Genomic DNA, 25499 nt, shown 5'->3' with positions numbered 1-25499 from the left:
TAACATAAGCCGAAAGTTATCATTCAAAGTGGAAAGAGATGATGATGAAGCAGGGGGAAAATTCAATAAATAAGTAGAGAGAGATGATGCAGTTCCTTACTGAGAATAACAACAAGCACACAGAATATTATATTCATAAAGTAACAAAAAATATTCTAAGACCTAAGCCAACACGAGAATGGAGAAAGGATAGCTTTGCCAGTAGGAATGCCTGTGATTAGAGTTACAGTGAATAGACAAGAGGTGACTGGAATTTACTGGAGAAACCTGGCAAAGGAACAAAGGTATTCGTAGCCAATAACTAGAGAAGGAAAAGTAATGGAATGGGAAGAAGCCAAGAAGACATTTGAACAGCAGGCTAGAGACTGACTTCCCTATCAATGATTGATACCTGTGTATGGGTAAAGAGAAAAAGGGATAAAGGAATCCTAAGTGAAAGACCTGTTTTGATAGAGTTTTTAACGGAGTCTAGAACCGATGCTTCTGTTAAAAAAGGGATAATTAGTAGGTTATATAAAGTACTGCTTGATAGCTATATGAATCAATCAGAGAAGGTTTGAAAAGATTGGGAAGAGAGAGAGAGAGACTGGTTAAACAATTCAACAGGAGAAAAATGGGAGGACATATGTATGGCTCCCAAATAGGGAACAAAGTCTAGAAGATTCAGAAGTTTGCTTTGAAGCATTTGCATAGGTATTTTTATACCCCAAGCAGACTCTAAAGAATTTTTCCTCAGATTGCAAATGATGGAGGTGTGATGGGGAAGAAAAAGATAATTGGGAATATATGTTTTCAGAGTGTAGTGAGTTGGCAGACTAAAAATTCTCTGCAAAGCCTTCATTTTTCTCTGTTAGACCTAGTCAGGTGCTCAGCATGGATGCTTCAGGCTGTGTTTTGATGCCTAAATATTTCAGGTCTAACTGTTGGGTCCAGGGCAGTCAAGTATAGATATATTTGTGAAACAGATAGTAACTTTTGTCTGTATCCTTTGGGCATTTGGTCAGTACTTGCCCCAGGCACCCTTAGATAACTGACAGATACTGACAGGTAACACCACTGTAATGTGATAAATCAACATCCAGGGAGGCAATCACTCTTATTTCCTCCACAGGGCAGCTGTTGAGCTTTGCAGATTTGGTTGTCAGTCTTTGCATACATCTACAGGCTGTCTATATCCTGAGTCACCAGAAATCCATAACAGATCACTAGAACAGGGAGTTAATGATGTTGTACAAATGACAGTTGAAGAAATGGACCTTCCTAAATATAACAAAGAGGTATGTACTCTTTTGTGCTCTTTCATTCCACTCATACACAGAGTTTATTAAATGCACATAGAATAAAAATCAAGTTTCATCTTTGTGATACTAATATTGCCAAAATAGGCTCTCATATTTAATATACATAGATCCAGTAACACTAACAGTTCATTATACCCTACCAAGCCAACAGTAACGGACTTCAACATACCTGAACCTCAAGGATCTGAGTGTCAAGTCTTGGATGATTTCCTTTTAGTTTTTCAGAACCATCTGTTCTTCCCTCATATGGGCTACATTCCTCATGAGGCTGATTAAGCGATTTTTGGCACAAGTCATCGGTATCAGTGAGGCCTTTCTGTAGGATGTCAACATCACTTGGGGAGTTAATAATAGCTCCCAACTTGCAATAGTCTGTGAACTTTGACAGCCAAAGTCCCTTCGTGTTGGCCTGGACTTCTGAGAAGCAGATACCTAACTGAAGGGGACCCTGGACTGATCCCTGTGGGACTCCTCTCGTGACTGGTCGGCAGTTTGACTTGGAGTCAGCTACTTTCACACTGTGGGCTCTATCTGTGAGCCAGTTTGCAACCCACATAGTGATATAGGGGTTGATGCCTATCTTAGTGAGTTTTTCTATGATTGATTTCTAGGTAGGGAATGGTATCAAAAGCCTTGGCCAGTTCAAGGTAGGCTGTATGAAGCACCTTGCCTTCATCCACAGCTCTGGTGACTGACTCAAAGAAGTTGACCAAGTTGAGCAGGCATGATCTACCCTTCAAAAAAAAACAAACTGTGTGGGATCCAGGGTTTGGAGATTCCCTATATCCTTGTTTATTAGGTCCATGATGATCCATTCCATAGCTTTGCATATCAGACTTGTCAGGCTAATGGGGCGATAGTTCCCAGGGTCTGTAGTGCTCCTCCTTTGTGGAGAGGGATGACTATAGCAGTGCATTATTCGGTAGGGACAAAGCCTGAGGTGAGGTTGTGATTGAACAGGGCACACAGGTGAGGTGCCAGTTCCCTCTGTAGTTCATGTAGAACACAGCCAGGGATATTGTCAGGTCCCATAGAAGCTGTATTCTTGGCCTTGGACAGTGCTGTTTTAACCTGTGCAGCAGTAATACTGGGTGCCTGGCAATCTACTGGTATTGTGATTGATCCTTTGGGGGGTAAGGAGAAAGTTGGCACTGAATCTGTCAGCCAGTATATTGGCAATATCTGTTGGCTCAGTATAGAAGGTACCATTGTGCAGCAGCTCAGAGCAAATCTGGGTATTGCCGTGGACATTCTTTACATAACTATAGAAGGCCTTGTGGTTGTCGTTACTATCTGCTGCAATTCTGTTTTCATAGCTATGTATTTCAAAGTGTTTAGTGTCCTGGTACTGTTAAAGCAAGGGCTATTTAAGTAAGGGCTAGGATCATTGTAGATCAGAGTGTATGTGATGTGTCTCTAAGAAGAATATCAAGGACTGAGCGTGCACATATAAATACCAGGCACGTGTTATTCCCAGTGCCATTTCGAGAGTGCAGCCAGAGAGTGAGTATGTATGATTGCAGTAGTTAGTTTTTATATAAGTTACATACGTTAAAGTCAGTAAACTTCTGTCACAATGTTTGTATATAATAAAGCTGCTTGAACAGAACCCACGAAGACTCTTCTATTGTGTCCAAAGTAGGAGAGCGACATGGTGTCAGAACCGGGATTCCAGAGAATGATATTCGGAGCCATGAGGTGCAGAGATGACAGTGAAGGTAAACTAGGAGAAATGAGCATGAAAAAGAGCCAGAAAAGAATCAATGGTAACGCGAATTCACACAAGCTTTATATTATATAAACGATAAAACGTAGCATTACAAACTGCACTATTAAACAAGCGGGAGGCACAAAAGGTTTACTAACTAATGGAAATGTTTGAAATTAAGATGTTTGACAAAACAATTATCAGAAAAGCAAAATGAGTGTGCTTAAAGCAAAACAGGCGTATTTAAGGTAAAACGGACATGTTTAGACTAAAACTAGCACAAGAAAAGTACAATGGGCATGGAAAGAGATTAAACGAGCAAAACAAATACAATAAGGGCAAAAAAGGGCACATTGAGTGTAAATAAAGCAAAGAGACTGCATTTGTTTTAGCATAACTAAGACTTTGTATTGTATCAAGGGCATAACTAGAGTTATTCAAAGTATCTCAAAGTGTGTAAAAGTGCTTACAGTGTGTGCTTATTACTGTGCATGTATTTTGAAGAGTTACTTGTGTGCAAAGTACAACTATTTTTGTACAATTGCACAGTTGTACAGAAAGGTCACACAAAACAGCAAGTTGATCAAGTAGGCTGCAATTCTGCTTTCTATGTAGATGGTGTATCAGTAATTGGTTAGAGAGTTAATGTAGTGAATTTACTGGCAAAGAGTGAAGTGTTTTGCACAGTCCAGATCAATGGTAAATCCATAGAGCTTAAAGCAGACACTGATTCAAAGTGTAATGTTATATCAGCAGAAACATTTGCTAAAGTGAGAACTAATGAGCAACTCAATGTGGTCAGTGATGTGAAACTTGTTACTTATGGAGGTGAAGAAATTCAGACTGAAGGCTCAGTGATGCTTTCATGTTATTTGGTCATGAACTGTTACAGCTTGTCATTCTATGTAGTTCAAAGGCCTGTGCAGTCATTATTGGGTCTCAGAGATAGCCTGAGAATGAATCTGCTTTATTTTACCAAAGAAGTTCATCACATAAGTGCATACCTTAGTTCTAATTTTTCTGAAGCCATTTTCTCAGAGTATGCTGATGTTTTTGATAAGAACTTCCAGTTGCGTATTCCATGACGTTAGACCCAGAGGTCACTCCAGTAGTCAGACCAGCAAGAAGAGTTCCAATAGCTATGCAGGATAAAGTTATGGCTTAGCTGGATAAAATGGTATAGCAAGGTGTAATTTGTCCAGTTACAGAACCAACTGAATGAGTGTCGTCTATGTTAGCAGCTCACAAAAAAAGGCTCAGACAAAATCAGAATATGTACTGACCCAAGAGATTTGAACAAAACATTGAACAGACCATATCACCCAATGCATACAGTCGAAGAGGTTGCAGCTCTAATACTGAATGCCGCTGTTTTTTCCGTCTTGGATGCAAAAAGTTCATCTTGGCAAGTGATGCATGATCGCAAATCCTCATTACTAACCCCACTTGGTACCCTGTTTGGCAGAAAAAGATTCCTAAGGATTCCATTTGGCATAAATTCTGCAAGTGAAGTCTTCTAGCATGCAATGGAGCAAATTTTGTCTGGTTATCCTTGTGCAATAATAGTAGATGATTTACTGGTTTGGAGGCAATGGTGAAGCAAAGCATGACAAAAGCTAAAGAGAGTTCTAGACAGAGCATGTAAAGTAAACTTGAAGCTCAATCCTCTGAAGTGCAAATTCAGACTACCAATAGTTACATATGTAGGTCATTTATTTACCAGCACAGGCTTGAGACCAGACCTGACCAAGCAAGCAGCTATTCTTGAGATGTCAGCACCAAATAATATTCAAGCTCTACAGCGTTTTCTAGGCATGGTCAACTATTTAGGCAAGTATATACCAGACTTCAATGAGCTGACAACACCTTTAAGACAGCTGATGCGCAAAAATGTTGCATGGTCATGGTTAGAACAGCACCAGAAGGCATTTGAAGACTTTAAGCAGAAAATTGCCATCCCACCTACATTAAGATACTATGATGTGAATAAACCAGTCACTCCCTGCCACACTTCAAAATTTGGTCTTGATGCAGTTATACTTCAAGAGGGCAGACCAGTAGCCTATGCATCTAGAATACCTACCCAAAACTGAGATGCAATGTGCTCAAATTGAAAAAGAACTTTTGACAATAGTATTTGCATGTTCCAAGTTTCATGATAATATTTATGGTCGTGCTATTCAGATTGAAACTGACCACCACCCTCTAGTTACTATTCTAAAGAAGCCTGTGCATTCAGCTCCAGCGAGATTACAAAGAATGATGCTCAAATTGCAAAAATGCAACTTCAAAATGGTCTATACAAAAGGCAGACTACTCTATCTGGCTGATACCTTATCCAGATTGCCAAGAAATACAACGGCACAGCTTGACACAGAGAATTTTGACTTTGACGTGATGGCAGTGTGTAATTATCCTACCACTAGGCTTGATGAGTTGAGAAATTACACAAAGACTGATCCAATTTTGCAAAGCTCAAGCGCTACATTAATGCTGGATGGCTGTCAAAACAATCCAGTGTACCACCTGAAGTGCATACCTGTTTTCCTTACACAGACGAAATGTTGATGGAAGACGGCATTATTTTCAAAGGTCCTAAAGTTATTGTTCCTATTTCTATACAACAAGAATACATCCAGATTTTGCATTGTGGTCATCTAGGTTCCACATCCACTAAGAGAAGAGCAAGAGAACTAGTATTTTGGCCTTCATTACTGAAAGACATTGATAAAGGTACTTTCTTCTTCTTCAGTGTGCAGTAGTACTAGACCGGATTTGCAAAGAGAACCACTTCAAGTAAGTCAAATTCCTGAACTACCTTGGTCAACAGTAGTCACTGATATCTTCGGGTGGAACAATGAATACTACTTAGTATTGGTAGACTCTTATTCGAATTGGTTTGAGATTAACTTACTAACTAATCTAACATCCACTACTGTTATTAGTAAGTTGAAACATAATTTCTCAGTCCATGGTAGTCCACACAAAGTTATTTCTGACAATGGTACTCAATTTACTAGTGAGTTGTTTCAGAAATTTGCAGAAGAATGGGACTTTGTACATGTTACTAGCAGTCCTGAATATCCACAGTGCAGAGTGCAAAGCAATTACTTGAAAGGTCAAAGCGTGACAATACCGATGTCTTTTTGAATTTACTTAATCTCAGAAACATACCCCGTGATGATATACTTGGCTCACCTGCTCAAAGACTTCTATCCAGGCAAACCAGAATGATGCTATCTATTAGTTCCAGTTTATGGAGGCCTAAAGCTAAGAACAACAGAGCCATCAAGGCTCAATTACTCAAGAAGCGCTATATCCAGAAGTCGAGTTATGATAAATCAAGCAGATTTCTTAGTCTGTTGAGGGAAGGAGAGACAGTAAGAATACAAACAGCAAAAGGTTTCGACCAGATTGGCCAAGTTACAGGCATATGTGCAGAGCCAAGATCCTACCTTGTAGAATCTGAGGGTGTGGAGTACAGGAGAAATTCCAGGCATCTTCTTCCTGTACCAGAATCATCATCTCGCAACATTGTTCCTGTGATACAGACTCTACATCTCAGAGCGAACCAGATGTTGTTCCCATCCCAGTGTGTGTTTCACCCCCTACTTCTATTCCTGAAGATTTTCTAAATACTTCCAAGGTTGAACATTCTGTAGAGACAGGTCCAGTTGCTAAACCTAATTCCCAGTTTTGTCACACAATATAGATGAATATCCAAGCCCAGTGTGAAATATGCAGCAACATGGACATAACTGTATAATAGATACCTAGTCTTGTATAATTGCATGACAAAGAACTACTTGTAATATCTGCATGCCAAATAGATTCATAGCATTGCATGATCTATTCCTCAAAGAAGGAGAATGTACATCATAGTATATGAGCTGTATCTTTAAGAAGCACATCAAAGACTGAGCGTGCACGTATAAATGTTAAACACAAGAGGGAGGATATAGACAGAGCACATGCTATGTGCTGTATCTTTAAGAAGCACATCAAAGACTGAGCGTGCACGTATAAATGTTAAGCACATGCCATTCCTAGTGCCATTTTGAGAGTGCAGCCAGAGAGTAAGCATGTATGATTACAACAGTTAGTTTGTATATAAGTTACTTAAGTTAAAGTTAGTAAACTTCTGTCGTGTTTGTAGATAATAAAGCTGCTTGAATAGAACTCACAAAGACTCTTCTAGTGTGTCCAAAGTAGGAGAGCGACAGTTATGGGCAGGAGCAGGGTTACAGTTAGCCCACATGAGTAAGGCATCACTATTCAAAATATGTCTGATCACGCTGCTACAGATTAGATTTTTTTTTTTATTTTATTTGCTTATCTGAAAAGGTCAACATTTACTGTTTTTTTTTTTATAGGTAGAGTGTTGAGAGATGTTTACTGCTTTAGTTGGAGAAGTATTGAAGTCAGTGCAAGGAATGTCGATTTTTCTGCATGTCAATACATTTAAATAGATCCCGGCAAAAAAAATGTAACTCACTGCTGTTTCAGTTCTAAAGTAAATTTAAACTTTATATAGAAGAAGAATATTAAAATGAAAATAAAATTGAAATAATTAAATGTCCAACTCCACAAATACGAATACATAATTTGCAAACAAAGAAAAAAAAAAGTTGACATGATTTCATTAGAATTCATTCGTAATAACCTTATTCTCTTTCTGTAGTTGAACTTCTAAATTATGCTGTTTTGTGCTTCATGGTGATTATTAAAAAACAAAAACTGTTTTTTCTTTCCTTCATGTCAGGATTTGTTAGCTTTTACTGAGGTCTGTTCTAAAATTCTTACAGTATCTTCCATTTTCTACTGTGTAGCTTCTTTCCTCCTGAAGGATATAAAAGGTTTATTTATCAACTACGTGCAGTCCAGACATCAGCGGACAGAACCCACAGCAGACCAGTTTATGCTATATGTCACAGATGGGAAACATCGATCTATGGAAATGCCATTTTATATTTTGATCAACCCGACCAATGATGAAGCCCCTGAATTTCTGGCAAGAAATATTACTGTAAGGAATAGAATGTAGTTTCTGCATGCTAAGTATTTTCCAAGTTGCAATCTTTGCTGTTAGTAAACTTATGTTTTTTTCTTGTTTACTCTCTAATAACTTCTTGTACTACATAATTACAAAACACCTGGTATTAAAATAGAATGTAAATATGTAGTTTTCATGCTTTGTAGAACTGTTCCTGTACCTGCTTAAAGGAATAAGAGGTAAAGTACAGAAGAGACCGCAATAGACAGGGAAAGTAATTAGAGTTTTTGTAGGAATAAGGAATGGACCCTACTTTGTTTAAGATCTTAAATCTGGCAAAACCCATCATCCAACTATTAGGCCTAACCTGTTTGCAGACCACTGGGGGCAGTTGTGGGTGCAAGTCAGTGTTCTAACTTGATATGGTTTGGTTCAGAGTGGTGGCAACTCATATGTGACTCTAAGAACCACATGGTTAGCTTTTTTTAAGTAGACAAAAGTGACAGAAGATGACTACATGGGGGTGGGGTTGTTGTAGGAACTGTATGAGAAGGACTGCAAGTAATCAGCCAGGACTATACCAATCTTGTCACAGTAGCAGCAATGATTCAAACAGTTTTTGGCGCTTCTATTTTTTTTCTTTGCTGCTGTACATCCATGGAATCCACATGCATAAATAGCAACATACCGAAGGTGTGGGATCAATTCCCCCTGCTTAGTTTACCTTATTGAAGTTTCAACAAGTTTGTTTAATCTGGTTGAAGCTTTGACTGGGTTAAACCTGAAGCCATGTGATGGAACCCTGAAAAGTAAATCAAATCAAAAACATAAGGAGGCAGAATACAGGCATGGTGTTGACTTTTAAAAACCAAATATATGACAAGCAAACCGTGGGGACCAAAATAAAATATATAAAGTGTATCAAACAAACCGGTTTCGGCTTGTATATAACACAAAGCCTTTATCAATGTGAAAAAACATAAAAAATACACTACATTTATAGTGTGTCATCAATCCTAAAGCCAATCAGAGATGTTCATTTAACCCAGGTGCAAAAAGCCCTCCCAGTTTAATTATCTATTTTTTCTCCCTAATATTGAGCAATTCATGCCACCCAACAATGCTCAGCCGAAGATTTATATTTGCATTTCCGAGATGACCTAACCAACAGGTTTAAGGAAAGAGATTATCCAATAGGACACATCACACAAGCATTGAATGTGGTTAATGAGATGAACAGGGATGAACTCTTGCAATATAAACAGAAGGATTCTGACACCACAGCAAAACTTAGGTTTGTGACAACATATGGGTGGAATACAGGGGCACTTACTGATAGTGTTTGTCGAAATTGGAATATACTTATGGCAGAAAATAAATTATCAGAGTTCCTTGGGGATAGGTGCAGTTTCTCATACAGAAATGGGAGAAATTTAGCATCATATTTTAATCACTAAAAACACAGTTGTCTTATACCTAGGGAGAAAAAACAAAGTACCATCGAAGGTGGGTTTGTTAAGGGGAGCCACCCATGTGGGCATTATAGGCACTGCTGTAGAATACTGAAAACTATGTGCTTCAGTAGCAGGAGTACTAGCATGGTATTTGAGATTCCTTTTTTTGCCAACTGTAGCTTGGAATGGGTTGTTTATTTAGCAACGTGTCAATGTTCAGCCTTTTATGTTGGACAAACGTCCAGGGCGGTGAGACATAGAATTTCTGAGCATATGAGTGAAATTAGGAACCAGTGTGACATTAACGGTCTTTATAAACGCATTTTAATACACAAGACAGAAAGTTTCCAATTTACAATTATAGATAAAATTATTGGGTTGCAACCAGATAAAACTGGGTGGCATGAATTGCTCAATGTTAAGGAGAAAAAAATGGATAATTAAACTGGGAGGGCTTTTTTGCACCTGGGTTAAATGAACATCTGTGATTGGCTTTAGGATTGATGACACACTATAAATGGAGTGTATTTTTTATGTTTTTCCACATTGATAAAGGCTTTGTGTTATATACAAGCTGAAACCAGTCTGTTTGATACACTTTATATATTTTATTTTGGTCCCCACGGTTTGCTGGTCATATATTTGGTTTACAAAAGTGTTTTAGGACCCTGCAGACGCCTTATTTGCAGAGGCTTTCTTTGGGACAGTTCACTTTTAAAAAGCCTTAATTGCAATACACATGCAAAAAATGAGCACATGGCTTACATTTCTCAGTACTTGTAACTCAGTTTTTTTAAAGCTATATACTGCTATGTACTACATTCCTTTTCCCTTAATTGTGCATCTTCTGTTCATGGTCCTGGAATAGACATTCTTAGATTCACTGTTGCAGTATTCATTGCCATATGGGATTCCCTGCCACAAAAGCATGAACATCCGGCCAGTGTACCAAAGACTACTTGTTGCTTATTTAAAAGGTCCTCCGAACGTCACCCAAACACTCCTTGCACAGTATAGGGCATAAAGGTGACATGCAGGCTTACCATAAACAGAATATCTTTGCCGCCAGTTCCAAACATATATTTTCACTCTTAGTATTATTTTATTTTATTTATTTATTTATTTTACATTTGTTGACCGGGCTAGTCTAGCTGGATACATGTCCTTTTTCAGTAGAGGCCCGGGGAGAAAAGCTCCAGAAGAAAAGAAGGTGCATATCATATACAAGCAAAAGTAAGTATTATACACATAAAGACATATAAACAATTGGCTATACATTCTGTTGACTACAGGTGAAAGCAAGCGTAAATATTGTTCACATAAAGACATAAAAACAAATTGGCTTTAATTCCATTAAGAAACAGGTGGAGGCTTTTGTAGTTAATCTAAGAAGGTTACAGTGTGCTTCCTTCTGGGAAAGAGGATGATTTTAGGATGGGAAGAGTCTAGGAGGTGTTGGACGTTTGGTGTTAGTCTGGTTTAGTACAGGGGCATAGCCAGTGGGACTTAAGGAATTCTTTGAGGTGATTTTTGAATTGATTTAGAGAGGTCAAGAGTCTTAGTTTGTTTGGGAGGGAGTTCCAGAGTTTTCCAATGGAATTGGCATAGAGAGCGTCACCTCCTGAGTTGTTAGATTTAATGGTTTGCACTTGGAGGCTTTTAGATGATCTGAGGCAAGTGAGGTTGGAGTAGGGGGTAAGTATTTTGCTCAATGAGGGGGTTTTGTCTGGTTGGTTCATTATTTTAAATGCCTCAGCAAGTTGGTTGAGTTTGAGTATATTGGGCAATTCTAACCAGTCGAGTGATTTTAGATTTAGGCAGTGGTGGGTTTGATAAGGCATTCCCCTTATAAATCTGGCTATATGGTTATAGGCTGTAGAAAGTTTATTGAGCTCACTCTTGTTGAGAAATGAGAGTATCGGGAGGCATATAGAAGGGTGGAAAGGAGATGATAGTTAGTTTGGTGTGTGGGGTTAAAGTTCTTTATTCTATACATGGACCCGAGTTTCTTGTTTACAGACTTGATGGTCAGGCTGACATGTGTATCAAATTTTAGTTTGTGGTCAATGGTCACGCCTAGTAGTTTGGTGTTGGAGACCGGTTCAATAATGGTACCATTGGTAGAAGACACTTGGAAGGTTGGGTTGTTGACATTTAGTGGTTCTTTTCCTTGGGAGGTAGTTACAGTGGGGAAAAATAATAGTAACTTGGTTTTAGTAGGATTAAGTAAGAGTTTTAATTTGGAGAACCATTTTTCTACTATAGTAAAGCATTTCTGGGTTGTGGCTTGGAGTTTGGTGAGAGAGACGTCAGAGCAGATCAGGGTGGAGTCGTCTGCATATTGAATGCAGGTGGCTTTGGGTATGACTGAGTGAAGATCATGAATAAAGACCGAGAAGAGAAGGGGACCAAGAATAGAGCCCTGGGGAACACCTATATTATTGGGGAGTAAGTAGTATGTTTTGCTGCATCCGTTTTTGACAGTTTAACACATTTTTTTCTCCAGGGACTACCTGCGCCTGCTTGCTGATTCCTTTCCAGTTGCAGATAAGTGACCTGTTTAGGTTTTGGTTTTTTTTCTTGTTTTTTAGTGCTCCTTGAGGTTAATGTCATCCAGGCAGGGTAAATGTCAGTGTGGGAGACAGATTCCCCATAAAGACCGCCACAATAAGTATCTTTTTTGCCTAGGACCCTCTTATAACCGTATGTCTTGTTCTGTTTGTCAGGCATTTGTTCTGAAAACCCTTTGCACTAAGCTTTCTTCCCTTTCCTTGTGTCTTGAGAACCAGCATCTTAAGCTTCTCACTAATGTACAATGAAAGGATTCTCCAACCCCAGGGTCAGCCGTTTGGGAAGAAGAAGGTGAAAAAGGTACGACCGGAATCTTCCACTGTCCAGCCATTGCCAAGTGTTTCTCTTGATGTCATTGCAAATCTGGAGACTCACTCAGCTGTGTTGTTGGATTGCTCTACCATGACAGCGTTGGAGGCTGGTGAGGGTCCAGCTAGCAGCATGTCCGGAGAGGCTTTGCAGGCATCCATCTTGGACATTCATGGGGAACTACAGTTGATTTTTTCCAGGGGGCCTAGGGAAGTTTCTCAGTCTTTAGTTGGGGAAGAAGTTCCCACTATGGTTCTTGACTGCTGTCCTGGGTCTGAACCTTCTCAGTTTTGTGGACAGGAAGTTAGTTTAAAAAATAAACAAAAACTTAAACATGTTTCTTTTGCTCCTAGGGATACACAAAGTGAGTGGCAGACCTTCACTCAGAGGCTATTTACTACTTTAATGTCCTTAAAGCTTCCTCAAGGGGTTTGGGTTTCTGCTCCTCCTTGGTCCTCTACTCCCCTTAAAAGGCCTAAAGAACAGGATTCTTCTGAGGAGGAGTCAGACTGTGATAATGAATCCCTGACTTATTCTACTCAAATTCCTTCTTCTTTATACTTTGGGTCAAAGAAGGAGGAATCTATTAGCCCAGATATTCCTTTTGAGGAAATTTCCCTTGGGGACACACTCTCTAGGATGATAGATTTTGTTACGTGGGATTGTGCTCAGCTCTCCATAAGAGGTACTATGACTTACTGCAGTTGGAATCTCTGAATCCTCCAGCTGTTCCTCCTGTTTTGGCTGCTTTGCTAGATGTTTTTTCCAATGCTTCTCATGCACCTAATTTTCTTCCCCCCTGCTCTCAAGAAGCCTGATAGGTTTTATAGGGTGCCTGAGGATTGTTCTTTCCTATATAAATGTCCTGCTGCTGACCTCGCTGTAGTGTCTGTGGCCTCTAATAAGCCACCTCAGTTGCTTCCTTCACCCAAGTTATTGCCTTCTGACAAGAAGTGCAGAACCATGGAAAGGCTGGGTAAGAAGATTTACACTTCTGCTACCCTAGCTTTTAGGGCTATTAATTTTCAGACCCATATGTCTAGGTTTGTGTTGGCTCTTCTTTCTCAGGTCTGTCAGTTTAATTCTGATTTTCCAGACTTTGAGGGTAAAACTTCTGTGCTTTCCTTGCTAGGGACTTCTTCTCAAGTTGTTCATCATTCTCTTAAATGTAGTTATGATGTAGCAGATGCCTTTCCTAGGGCTGCTGTTTTTGGTTCAATGATGAGGACGCATTCTTGGCTTAGACTTCAACCTCTACCTGATGGTATTCAGGCTAAGTTGATGGATGCTCCTCTGGATTCTAAACTTTTGTTTGGGGAAGCTGTTGCCGGTTTGTTTATGTCCCTTCAGGATAAGGGTAAGGCATTACAGGAGGTTAAACATGTGCTTGTTTCTCCTGTTCCTAAATTTCAGAGAAACTACCCTACTAAGCCTGCCTTTATTTTTAGACAGTCCCGTCCTTCTATTAAAGGTAAGAAGAGTGGCAAATGGGCTCCTCCTGCTAAGGATCCTCAGTTTTCAGGGACTCCGAAGCCTTCCTTTACAGACAAACCAGATGCTGTATGACAATCTGTCCCTTCCCGCCCACATTCCTCTTTCCCTTCCCCTTTCACTTTCTCTTCCTGTTTGGCTTCAGATCACTCATAATTCTTGGGTTCTGTAAATCATTCATCAGGGGTACTTCATGGTGTGAAAATCCCATCCTCCTTTTATGGGCATTCCTCTCCTCCTCAAGAACAACTTCCCTTTTTCCCAGAGGTTCTTCAAAATGTCTTTACTCAGAGTACTATTTAAGAGGTGCCTAATTCCCAAAGTGGGAAGGGTTCTACTCCAGACTCTTTCTAGTGCCCAGAATAGAGAGCACTTGGAGATGTATTCTGGACCTCTCTCATCTAAACACTTTTCTAAAAGTGCCTTCCTTTCGGATGTTGTCTCTTCAGATTCTGTTTCCTCTCTTGCTCCATCAGGCCTATATGGTGTCTCTGGATCTCAAGGATGCTTATCTCCATATTCCAATCCATCCTCTTTTCAGGATGTTTTTGTATTTCTCTGTTGCTTCCTGGCATTTTCTGTTCTCTGCTTTGTCCTTTGGCCTTTCTACTGCCCCATGGGTGTTCACCAAATGCCTTGCTCCTGTGATTGTTTTTTTTGCAGGCTTCGAGGGATCCAAATATTTCCTTACTTAGATGACCTGTTGATTCATGTATCCTCTCCTTTTGCAAAATCTCCATTTTGCCATTTCCCTTCTTCAGAGCCTGGGGTTCACTATCAATTTCAAAAACTCTTCTCTGATTCCTTCTCAGAATCATGTATTTCTGGGTTGCAAGATTCAGATGGTGCCAATGCTTGCATCCCTGCCCCCTCCAAAGGCCTTAACTGTCATTTCTTTCTTTCACTCTTCTACCACTGACTTCCATTACCACCAAGGAGTTTCTGAGAGCTCTGGATTTCATGGCATCCACCATTCTGATGCTCCCTCTGGCTAAACTTCACATGAGAAAGTTTCAATGGTTTCTGAAGTCAGTGTGGCTGCAACATCCACATCTCCTAGATTTTGTGGTTCTTCGTCTTCCTTGTCACAGACAGGAACTTCACTGGTGGATTCAGCAAATGTCTCTGAATACAGGAATTCCTTTTCATCCCTCTCTTCCCTCTCAAGAATTGTTTACAGATGCTTCAGACATGGGATGAGGGCAACATTTGGCACCCTGAAGGTACAAGGGGTGTGGTTGCCTCATCAGCAGAAGGAGCACACCAGCGTCAAACAGATAAGACCTCTTCTACTGGCTCTTCAGGCCTTTCACCTCTTTTCTCTCCAGGGCCTCTCAAGGTTTCCACAGTGGTGTGGTATATCAACAAACAGAGAGGAACGAGATATCGTCTTTGCCAGTTGGCACTTTTGGTATGGGATCTTGCTGTCAAGTATCAAGTGATTCTTCATGCAGTTTATATCCCTTCCAGTCAAAATGTTGTGGCAGACAGGTCCTTAACTCAGTCTCATGAATGGATGCTTCATAGGGACATGTTTCTAAACATTATCTGCAAGTGGGGTACTCTTCAAGTGAATGTTTTTGCCTCCCCTCTGAACAGACAACATCCTCCATTTTGTGCCAGAGTCCCAGGTCCTCTGGTTTGGAAGGTGGACGCCACCTTATTTGCTTGTAATGGGATGTTTCTTTATCCATTTCCTCCCCTGACTCTCAGTCTGAAAGTCCTATTCAGAATTCAACAGGATGCTCCCAAAATCTTATTGGTGACTCCCTTTTGGCTGCAACAGTACTGGTTCCCGTTACTTCTGCATCTAGCCAAGGACAGTCATCACAACTTACCTCACAGGGTGGATCTAATCACACAAGACAAGGGATCTCTCATCCATCCTGACCTGTCCACACTTCAGCTGACACTGGATGATAGGATTTTGATTCCTCATAGACACCTGTTTTCAGAGGAGGTGTTGCAAGTCCTGCAGGATGCCAGGAAACCTACTACTAGGAAATCCTACTTATCCAAATGGAAGAGGTTTTCTATTTGGTGTCTCTATCGCAACCTGGACCCACTTACTGTGGATGTTTGTTTGGTTCTTTCTTATTTGTGTGAGTTGCTCAATGCTGATTTGGTCTATTCTTCTATTAAGGCCCACTTATCAGCTGTCTCTGCTTGTTTAAACACACAAATGTGGACCAGCACGTAGAGAATTGCCAAATAAAAAGTATTTATTCCATCATAGTTCCATCAATCCAAACAAAGTAATGGTAGTAACCATTACTGAAGCATACCGGTTTCGGCTTGTATAAGCCTTTATCAATGCAAAGAAATGAGAAAAGTCAAAATCTCCACCATTTTGAACACTATTTATAGTGCAACTCTTAAAGGACCATGCCTCCAAATTTTCATATATATAAAATGAGTGAATTGAACATTCTAACTGAACAAATGACTGTCATAGAGAACCAAAAAACATATATATCAAAAAACATGTCTATCCAAGAATATATATCAAAATCATACTAATATGGATATATAAAAAATAAAAAATAATAAATCCATATGTATATATATATCTTCTAATGTATACATGTTTCTCTCACTGCTGATGACCACTTGATTATACAAGTCTTAATGTAGTGTAAAGACCATATGATACATATAAATATATAATGTATATATATGATTAATACATAAATAAATTATATGGTCTACAGAAGTTAACTATTGGTCATAAGCAGAAAAACATGTATATAATATTTGTTTTATTACATGATTATATATTGATGGCTCTCATTATAATTGTTCTAATATATTCAATCCAGGTCTAAAAAGACCCCCCAATTTGGTAATCCATTTGTTTTCCATGTCATTAAGCTTTTGATGCCATCCTGCTTTGAAATTTCTATGTAACATGATTCTGTCTATAACCACAAATTTAAATGTGGCAGAAGGATGTTCCAAGGTATGTTTGCACAATGCATTTGTAATACGTCTGTTTCTGATCGCACTCATGTGCTCACCTATTCTGAGTTTGACAGACCTAGAAGTCTGTCCAATATAAAATGCAGAGCAGGTACACGTGGCCAGATATACTGCCCAATCCGAGCTGCAATTTGCAAATATCCTAATATCAAAAACCTGAGAGGTATTTTTACTGGAAAATTCACTGGTTTTTAACATATATTTACAAACAGAACAGTGGCCACATGGAAAGCAGCCTTTCAGTTTATCTCCAAATAAAGTAATTTGTTGTGGTATGTGTGGAGTGTATCTCTTATAATGAGTGAAATAAGAATTCAAATTCCGTCCCCTACGGTAGGAAAATGAACATTGATCAGGTAATATTCTGTTCAAAACCTCATGTGACAATAATATGTCCCAATATTGATTAATGATGTCAACGAAACGATTAGTATTTGCCCCGTAAGTGGTTACCAACCTTAAGAGTTGATTATATTGTGATGCAGACTTTGCCACCTTATGTGATTTGTATTGCAGCAGTTCAGAACGTGATAGTTTATTGGTTATATTCCTAGAAGTGGAAATGTTGTGTGCTTTATAACCCCGATTGACAAATCGTTTGGATAAATCAACACTAAAATGAGAACAGTCTTCAGAGGAAGAGCATATCCTTTTCATCCTCATGAATTGAGATTTAGGAATATTGCGGATGATGTGGCGTGGATGACAGCTCTCGGCATGTAACAAAGTGTTATATTGAGGAAATTTTCTATGAACTGACGTAGCTAATGTATTATCGCCAAGTCTAGTTACCAAAACATCCAAAAACACAATACATGCACGTTCCATAGTAGCCGTAAATTTAATACCAAAAGAGTTGTCATTAAGATAGGATACAAATTGATATAGTTCTTCCTTGTTGCCATGCCACACCATCCAGCAATCATCCAGATATCTCCTCCAGATGTCAAGATGTGGTAAAAATATGTTGTGTTGACTGTCATATATAAATGTGGCCTCGTAATAGCCCATAAAAAGGTCTGCATATATGGGTGCAAACGAGGCCCCCATTGCTGTTCCATTGATTTGCCAATAAGCTTTACCATGGTAATAAAAGATGTTCTTACGTAACACAAATTCAGTAAGTTTAGTCAAAAAATTGTTAAACTCAGTTGAATATAACTCTGATTTGTACAGCCAATATGATACAGCAAGAATGCCTAAATCATGGGGGATACTAGTGTATAGTGAAGCCACGTCTAAAGTACACAACCACCACGAAGATTCTAGCTGTGAGTCTTTAACAATGTTAAGGAATTCAGTAGTATCCTGAATCCGTGACCTAATTTGACTCAACAATGGTTTTAAATATTGTGTAAGAAAGGCTGACAAAGGTTCTGTTAAAGAACCCTGGCCAGAAACAATCGGCCTACCAGGGGGATTAAGTGCATCTTTATGTATTTTAGGTAGCAAGTACAAGTATTGTGGAATAGGTTCCTCCACCTTCATTTGTTTGGCTACCTGTTCACTAATCACCCCCTGGTTGACCGCTACGTCTAAGAACCCATCAATCTCTTCCTTAAATTGTAAAGTAGGATCAATATTTAATTCCATGTAAAAGCTAGAATCAGATAATTGACGCAAGGCCTCATCTATATATGCTTGATGGTCCATAACCACAATAGCACCCCCTTTATCGGCCATGGTGATAACTAAATCTTGATTGTTTTTAAGCTCCAACAAAGCCTGTCTTTCTACTGCAGTAAGATTATTAAATTGTGGCTGATACACATTAGCAAAATGTAATTCCTTCATTATACACTCCCTAAAGATCGAAACATGTTTATTCATTGGTGGAATGAATGAGGATTTTCCAAATCTGAAATCAGTTGATCTTTGAGAAGTATTGCTGTCTGCAAAAAATATTTTAAGGTTTAGTAATCTACAGAAATCATTGACATCCTGTAATAAATGATTTTCCGAAACAATGGAACTTGGGACAAAATTCAATCCTTTATTGAGCAGTGCTATGTGTGTAGGCGAAAGAACAATAGAAGATATGTTATGAACATTATTTTTTATTTCACCATTTGTTGCAATAGATTTTGTAATGTTGGTGTAGTTAAGCCTGGATCCATGTTTTCTGTCCCCCCTCCTCCTACCCTTGAATCTAAAGGGGGCAGTTGTCTTCTTTTGGCTGCTGGGGACACCTGGCGTGAAGATACTTCGCCATCAGTAGCCGAAGAAGTTTCCTCCTCTGAGGTAACATCAGATGAAATATTTTGATGTCTAAGAATTGACCTAGGCCGTTTTTTGTTCACATTATGAGTATTCTTGTGTTCACTAAATCTTACTGTTTTCTGACTAATGAAAGGTTTCCCTTTCTCGTAATCCATGAGATCACGATTAAATTTATTGATCTTACGTTTCATGAGTTGTTTTTCTAGAATGGAAAGTTCTTTAGCCAAATCCGAAACATGCTGGGAATAGAACTCTTCCTGATTAAATTGTTCAGCCTCCACACATAAATTTTGGATCTCTGAAAGATGACTAGTAATAGTTCTGTCATAATATTTTAACAAGCAATCTACAAATTGCATAGATGATGAATGTTGGGCTTCAGCCCAATCCTTGGATAACTCATTGTCTATATGAGCCACTAAAGGTTGCAAGCGCACTCTCAACCCCCTTGGTGTTATGTCTTTTGTTTTGTAAGCTTTGAACAGTTTCATGTGCCACACATTAGAATGCAATGTTTTCATCTGTCTACCAAGTTTTGTAAAAATAAACCTACATTTGTGTTGGTCATCCTCTATATGACTAGATGTATTGGGTCCAGTATTAGTAGTTAAGCCAAACACCTCTAAATTGTCTCTATCGGCCGATAGCCCATGTAGAATTCCACTCAAATCCATCATAAAATAATATGCTGATAATAAAAATAGTTATTCCAGCCTCTCTCTTGACAATTGGGACAATTCTCTGCTTGTTTGCCTTTTTCTCCTCCTCTAGCTTCTAAGTTTGAGGTGAAACAATTTCTTAAAGGCATCCTTGATATTAGACCTCCCAGGAAGTCTGTTCCTCCTCCCTGGGATCTTAACTTTGTTTTGGAGAAGTTGACTCAGGTTAATTTTGAGCCTGCTGCTTCAGCCTCCTTGCATCATTGTTCCTGGAAGACTGTTCTTTTGTTAGCTCTTACTTCTGCCAGATAGGTGTCTGAGTTGCAGGGCCTTAGGGATTGTCCTCCTTTTTTGATCTTTCATGAGGATACAGTGTCCTTGTGCACTAAGCCTTCTTTTATGCCTAAGGTGGTTAGTAAGGTTTCCCATCTCCACAAGATGGCCGTGTGAGGATGCAGCATACTTTGGACGTGTATAGGAAATTCTGGGTTTATTTGGATAGGACTAAGGCTATTAGAAAATCTGATCAATTATTTGTTTCTTTTCATCCTAAATCTTTGGGACTTGCTGTACCCAAACAAACTATTTCTTCTTAGATTTCCAAGACTATTTCCTTTTGCTGCACTTTTCATGGCAAGAGCCTTCCTTTTTCAGTTAAAGCTCATTCTACTAGAGATGTGGATTCTTCTGGTGCTTTTTTCAAAGGCTTAGATACCAACTCTATTCTTGAAGCAGCTACCTGGACTTCTGTGCATACCTTTACCAAGCACTATGAGTTTTATGGTATCTGTACAGCTAGGGGCTGGTTTTGCTAGTGCCATTTTTCATGGCTTTTTAGGGGGATCTTCTACTCCTTCCCCTCCCCAGTTTCCTGTTGTGCTTTGGCACTCTCCCATATCGGAATGAATACTGCCGCAGTGAATGTAAGGAACATAGTACAGTTGTGTAAAATCTTACCATAACAGTAGATGTCCTTGCCTTCACTGCTGCAGTATTTGCTCCCTCCCTCCATCTCCCTAATCTCTTGTCTTCCTGGATGTACAATTATTTCTTGGTTCCTTGAACTGGTGTCCCTAATGGGACAATTAGTTCTGTTTATGGTAGGCATGAACATCACCTTTATGCCCTATGCTATGCAAGGAGCATTTAAGTGATGGTCAGCGTACCTTTTAAATAAGCAACAAGTAATCTTTGGCAGACTGGTCAGACATTTGGGTTTCCGCAGTAGGGAATCCCATATGGTAATGAATATTGCAGCAGTGAAGGCAAGGACATCTAACATTATGGTAAGATTTTACACAACTGTACTTTCTGCATCAGTTTAAGTCTGTGGCCCCACAGTACAAAGCATCTTCAGCTGTCTATCCATACTTGGTGGCCACCAGTGAACAGCATAATTTGTGGACTTAGTACATGCATTGGCTTCCACTGTAATGGGTCTCCACGTCTGACACTTTACACCATATCTGTTCTAAAAGTGAAATGTTATCAGTGCCTGGCTGCTTTATGTAATTCCACATCTGCTAGTGGGATGAATTCTACATTACTCGCACTACCCAGTAGGCCTATCATACTCCAAAAATGACTTTATGTAACTTTTCCTCCACCAGGCCTTTTTATAATGTCAAACCAGGAAAGGACTTATCTTCACCTACTTTTAAACAAATAAAAATATAGCAATGTATTCCCCCCAGCACTGCTAACACTCTGGCCAACCCACACAGTCATGCATGCACCCTCATTATAGAAAATGTGCTTCGTATCCTTAAAAGTGTTTCAAGCTTTCAAAGATTTAGGCGTCATGACTCACTAGCAGAAGTTTACTAGTTACACTCGTATGGCATCCAGTGCACAGATGTAATTTAGGATGGCACCCAGCAGAAGGTATTTTTAATCTTATCCAGGATAAAGTTTTTCATTTTCATTGTCACAGCCTATTAAACTCCAAGCAGACTTTAGTGTACTCCTACATATTATACCATGACCCCCCCAAAACGTGCACGCTGATTGGCCAGTGTGCACATTGTAAATCGAGTTATACTAATGGAAAAAGGTCCGGTCGCCCGGGCTTTTTCCATTAATATAACTCTCTTTTTAAACACTGATAAGCTATGTTAAATGGGTTTAACATAGCGAGACCTTTAAAATAACGGAGATCTCCGTTGCTTATTTTAAAGCTGTCTCACTATGCTAAACCCATTTAACATAGCGAGACAGTGTTTTAAAAGGAGAAAGCAAGATCTCCATTGCTTTTTTACTGTTCGCTATGTTAAATGGGTTTAACATGGAGACAGTTAAAATAAGCAATGGACATCTCCATTGCTTTTTTTACTGTTTCGCTATGTTAAACCCATTTAACATAGTGAAAACAGTAAAAAAAAGCAACGGAGATCTTGCTTTCTCCATTGCTTTTGCCCACAGCTCTGATGTACTGCGCAGGTGCGCAGTACAGCAGAACTGCCGCGGATGCCAGACATCTGCAGAAGGGCAGTAAACAGGCATTATACTATGCCATTATTTAAGAAAAGTAATAGTTTCTTTTCTTAAATAATGTCATGGTATAATAGCAATAACCCACTTCTGGGTGTGGGTAATGCTGTATTTACCCATGGTTGGCACCACGCCAACCGTGGGTAAATCCAGCATTACCCACACCCAGGCGTGGGTTATTGCTATAGTAATGACTGCAAAAGTAGTTGTGCTGCTCCATTTATCCAGTACAACCTGCAAGTCTGACTGTAAACTCTATATTTCATAATAAAGCTCAGATAATTGTTGATCAGCTGCTAATTATCATGAGACCATAACACAAGTTGAGATTGTGTTGTGTCCTAGTTCATGCCTGGATAAGAGTTGCCTTCCTACAATTTATCACTTCTCTTATTAAAGCATTAAAGGCTATTGATAATGATTTATTATGAACTGACATGGGGCTCACAAGAATGGTTGCCAGACTCATTTCTGGAGATTTTAGGACAAAATCCTCTATATATAATCTTCCAAGATTTGCAAGTGGAGTGTTGTGTCTTGTAAAATAGTCTCCTTTTTTTTGCAGTCATTCATGTAGAGGGATTACATGCTGTGTATATTTATCTATTTATTTATCTTCACTACCCAGGTAGGGGGCTGCTCCATGAATAATTTTCGGTCATGGTCCACCCACTTAGACCACACTTAAAATAATACAATTTGAAACACATAATTTGCAATATATGATAGGCATAGTTATGAAATTCTAATATAAGATATGGTACTTAAATATTCAGATATATACAGGCTCAAACTTTTGTTCCAGGAAAACGCTGCTGCTTGATTTTGGTCCTAGTCATATAATGTATGGTTATTTCACATACATTTTCCATGAAAAGAAAATATTTCTTTATTGTCAGTCTCTATGATTTTTGGAAGATGAATTGAATATGTAATCATCTATTTGTAGGTGAGTTGTTGAAAAATTGCAGCTTTTCATCCCTGTCCAGTGTTGAGGAAATTAGTTTCTACATTTGATTTAATTGTTAATCTGTTAAGAGAACTTGTCCATTGTGAGTCATTTTCAGCCAAGACCCAGGCCAGAGAGGCAAGGATAAATGCAATATAAATGTATGGACAGATTGGAGTAGCCAGTATTGAAAAAACGGAACTTCAAAATCCAGAATGGATATGGGCATGAGAAGTACATGCAAATTCTTCATGGTGAATGACCAGAAATTATGACGGAACTCCTTACCTTACAGCTGTGAGACACAAACCTCAACGACTGAGTCTCACTTTCTGCTGTCACTGTATCGGAGCTTGATTTTAAAGAGTATCTATTGCTGTTTGAGTTTTATCTTTCTTATTTGTCACCAGCTAAGCATATTTGATTACCTCTCTTCAAAGTATTTTCCTTGGACCTTTTGGTTCTTGTGATCCTTGTGGTTTCCACAAACAAAATCACAGCCTGCTTTATGATTCCTATTGAAGAACAGCTATTTCCTAAATACATTTCAATTTCTTAGACTATATTTTTATCCCTACAAAATACTCCCTTTATATGTCACCTAAAAGAGCATGACTTAGCTGTTTCTTCCTTCTGTGACAATTCTATTTTATTCAGCTTCCTCTTCCATGTTGGTTTTAGATGCAATCTGATGTTTTCTTTAGGACTTTGTCTGGATGATAGATTATATTAGCCATCACACTTTAAGGTATGTGGCCAATGAAAAGTCCATAAAGCAAGCTGTCTATAGCCCTTCCTTCGTTCTATCCCACTGGATTCATAAACCTGTTAAGCCTTTTTGGATTTGCAGGTGTTTAACTGTATACTGTGCATTTAAAGCTGCAGTCTCTCTCTCTCTGTCTGTCTGTCTGTATATCTATCTTCTACTGTGGTCATAAACCAAATGAGTCTTGGGAATTCACAGCTGTTTTACAGTACAGTCCGAGTGAAGCAAACTGATAACACTGACATAAACAATGTTTGAACAAGGTAGAATCCTTAAACCTAATTTCTTATTTTTGAAACAAAAAATCTGATGTAAGCACTGTTTACATCTATGAAAGGGCTTACTACAGTCTGATTAAAACCTAGCTAAGAACACAAAGTAATTCTCAAAGTAATCAATAATTCTGAGTGCTGCCTTTCACAGTACAATGAAAATATTGATCCTGAGAGTAGGGTAGGATAATTTGATCTTTTTATGATACAAAGTATCCCAAGAATGATGCAAAAATGATGCTAAATTAATCTTAAACCATCAAACACTCCATAATTCACTTTGAGGAAACACGACTAAAAACTGGGTTCTTCTGGAAACCTAATAATAATACCAAACACAGTGATTTCATCATACTCAGATATTAACATGGAAATTTCATCAAACCAAGTAGTAAATATGATTTAATTGTGGTGTTGAGGTTTACCTAAATGCAGATTAAATGATGGTATTAGTTATAGATGCATATTAAAGCAGCAATCTTAGACACTTTTAATTAAATGATGGATAACCACTGTGCTGAGTGGTGATTTTTGGTCATGTGATTTTAAATCAACTTAATAAAAGTTACTAGGTTACTAGAAGTGCTCAGTTTTGAGTGGTGTTTCTTTGAAGAAAGTTAAACTCACATCACTATAGTGATCATCATGTAGTCAATTCAGGTTACGCCAACAACAACAAAAAATAATTATAATAATTGCTTATGTTGTCATATCCACTGTGAGAAGTCAGTCCGTAACCCCCTACAAAAAACTGAATGAGGAAAAATCTTCCAAGTTTGCTTACTGAAATTGATGATTATGTTAACAATACTTTTTGTAGGGGTTAAGCCCACCTACACCACTCATGTGAGGAACTTTGCTCCATACCCCACCTTAATTATGTATGTAGAGTCCTGCTATTCCTTTCCCTGCTATACATAATTTTACATGTACAATGCTGTGTATCGGTGACTACATTTTACTGTGTAATCATTTGCCTACAAATGTGATAGTCGCTGTCCCATTTTAAAGAGAGGAGCCCTGCTGTATGGCATTTTGTCTAATCCTGTACTTTTAAAATCCAAATCATGATTGTACAGTGGGGACTCTCTGTACTAACTCCATGATCATGTAATTATGGGAAAAAGAGGACCACAGTTAAAATGTGAAAAAAAATGTCTCAAGCAGCTATATTGTCACATTGCAACCAAAAAGTTAAAATAGTTTCAAGATTTTCATTTTCACTGGATTGGGATTACAGAGATAATTTTCAGGAAGTTATGATTTAAGATAGGAGTTCCAGTGTTGCAGGGACTCCAGCAGTGTAAAAAAAACATCAGGATAAGTAAAAAAATATA

At 38.7% G+C, this 25499-nt stretch overlaps 1 protein-coding gene across 1 annotated transcript in view; it reads left to right on the top strand.

Annotated features, from left to right (window-relative positions):
- The window catches only part of FREM1 (FRAS1 related extracellular matrix 1), a 1066140-nt gene that overhangs the window by 479881 nt on the left and 560760 nt on the right, over window positions 1-25499 (top strand). The window contains exon 20 of the mRNA XM_044060374.1: window positions 7839-8035. Within this exon, the coding sequence (XP_043916309.1) occupies window positions 7839-8035 (197 nt within the window). The remainder of the gene's footprint in view (window positions 1-7838; window positions 8036-25499) is intronic.

This window comes from Protopterus annectens, chromosome 2.part0 (assembly GCF_019279795.1).
Source record: "Protopterus annectens isolate FY-2018-M chromosome 2.part0, PAN1.0, whole genome shotgun sequence".
Lineage (NCBI taxonomy): Eukaryota > Metazoa > Chordata > Ceratodontiformes > Protopteridae > Protopterus > Protopterus annectens.
The sequence above is the reverse complement of the archived record's forward strand: the minus strand, read 5'-3'. Positions and strand labels throughout refer to the sequence as shown.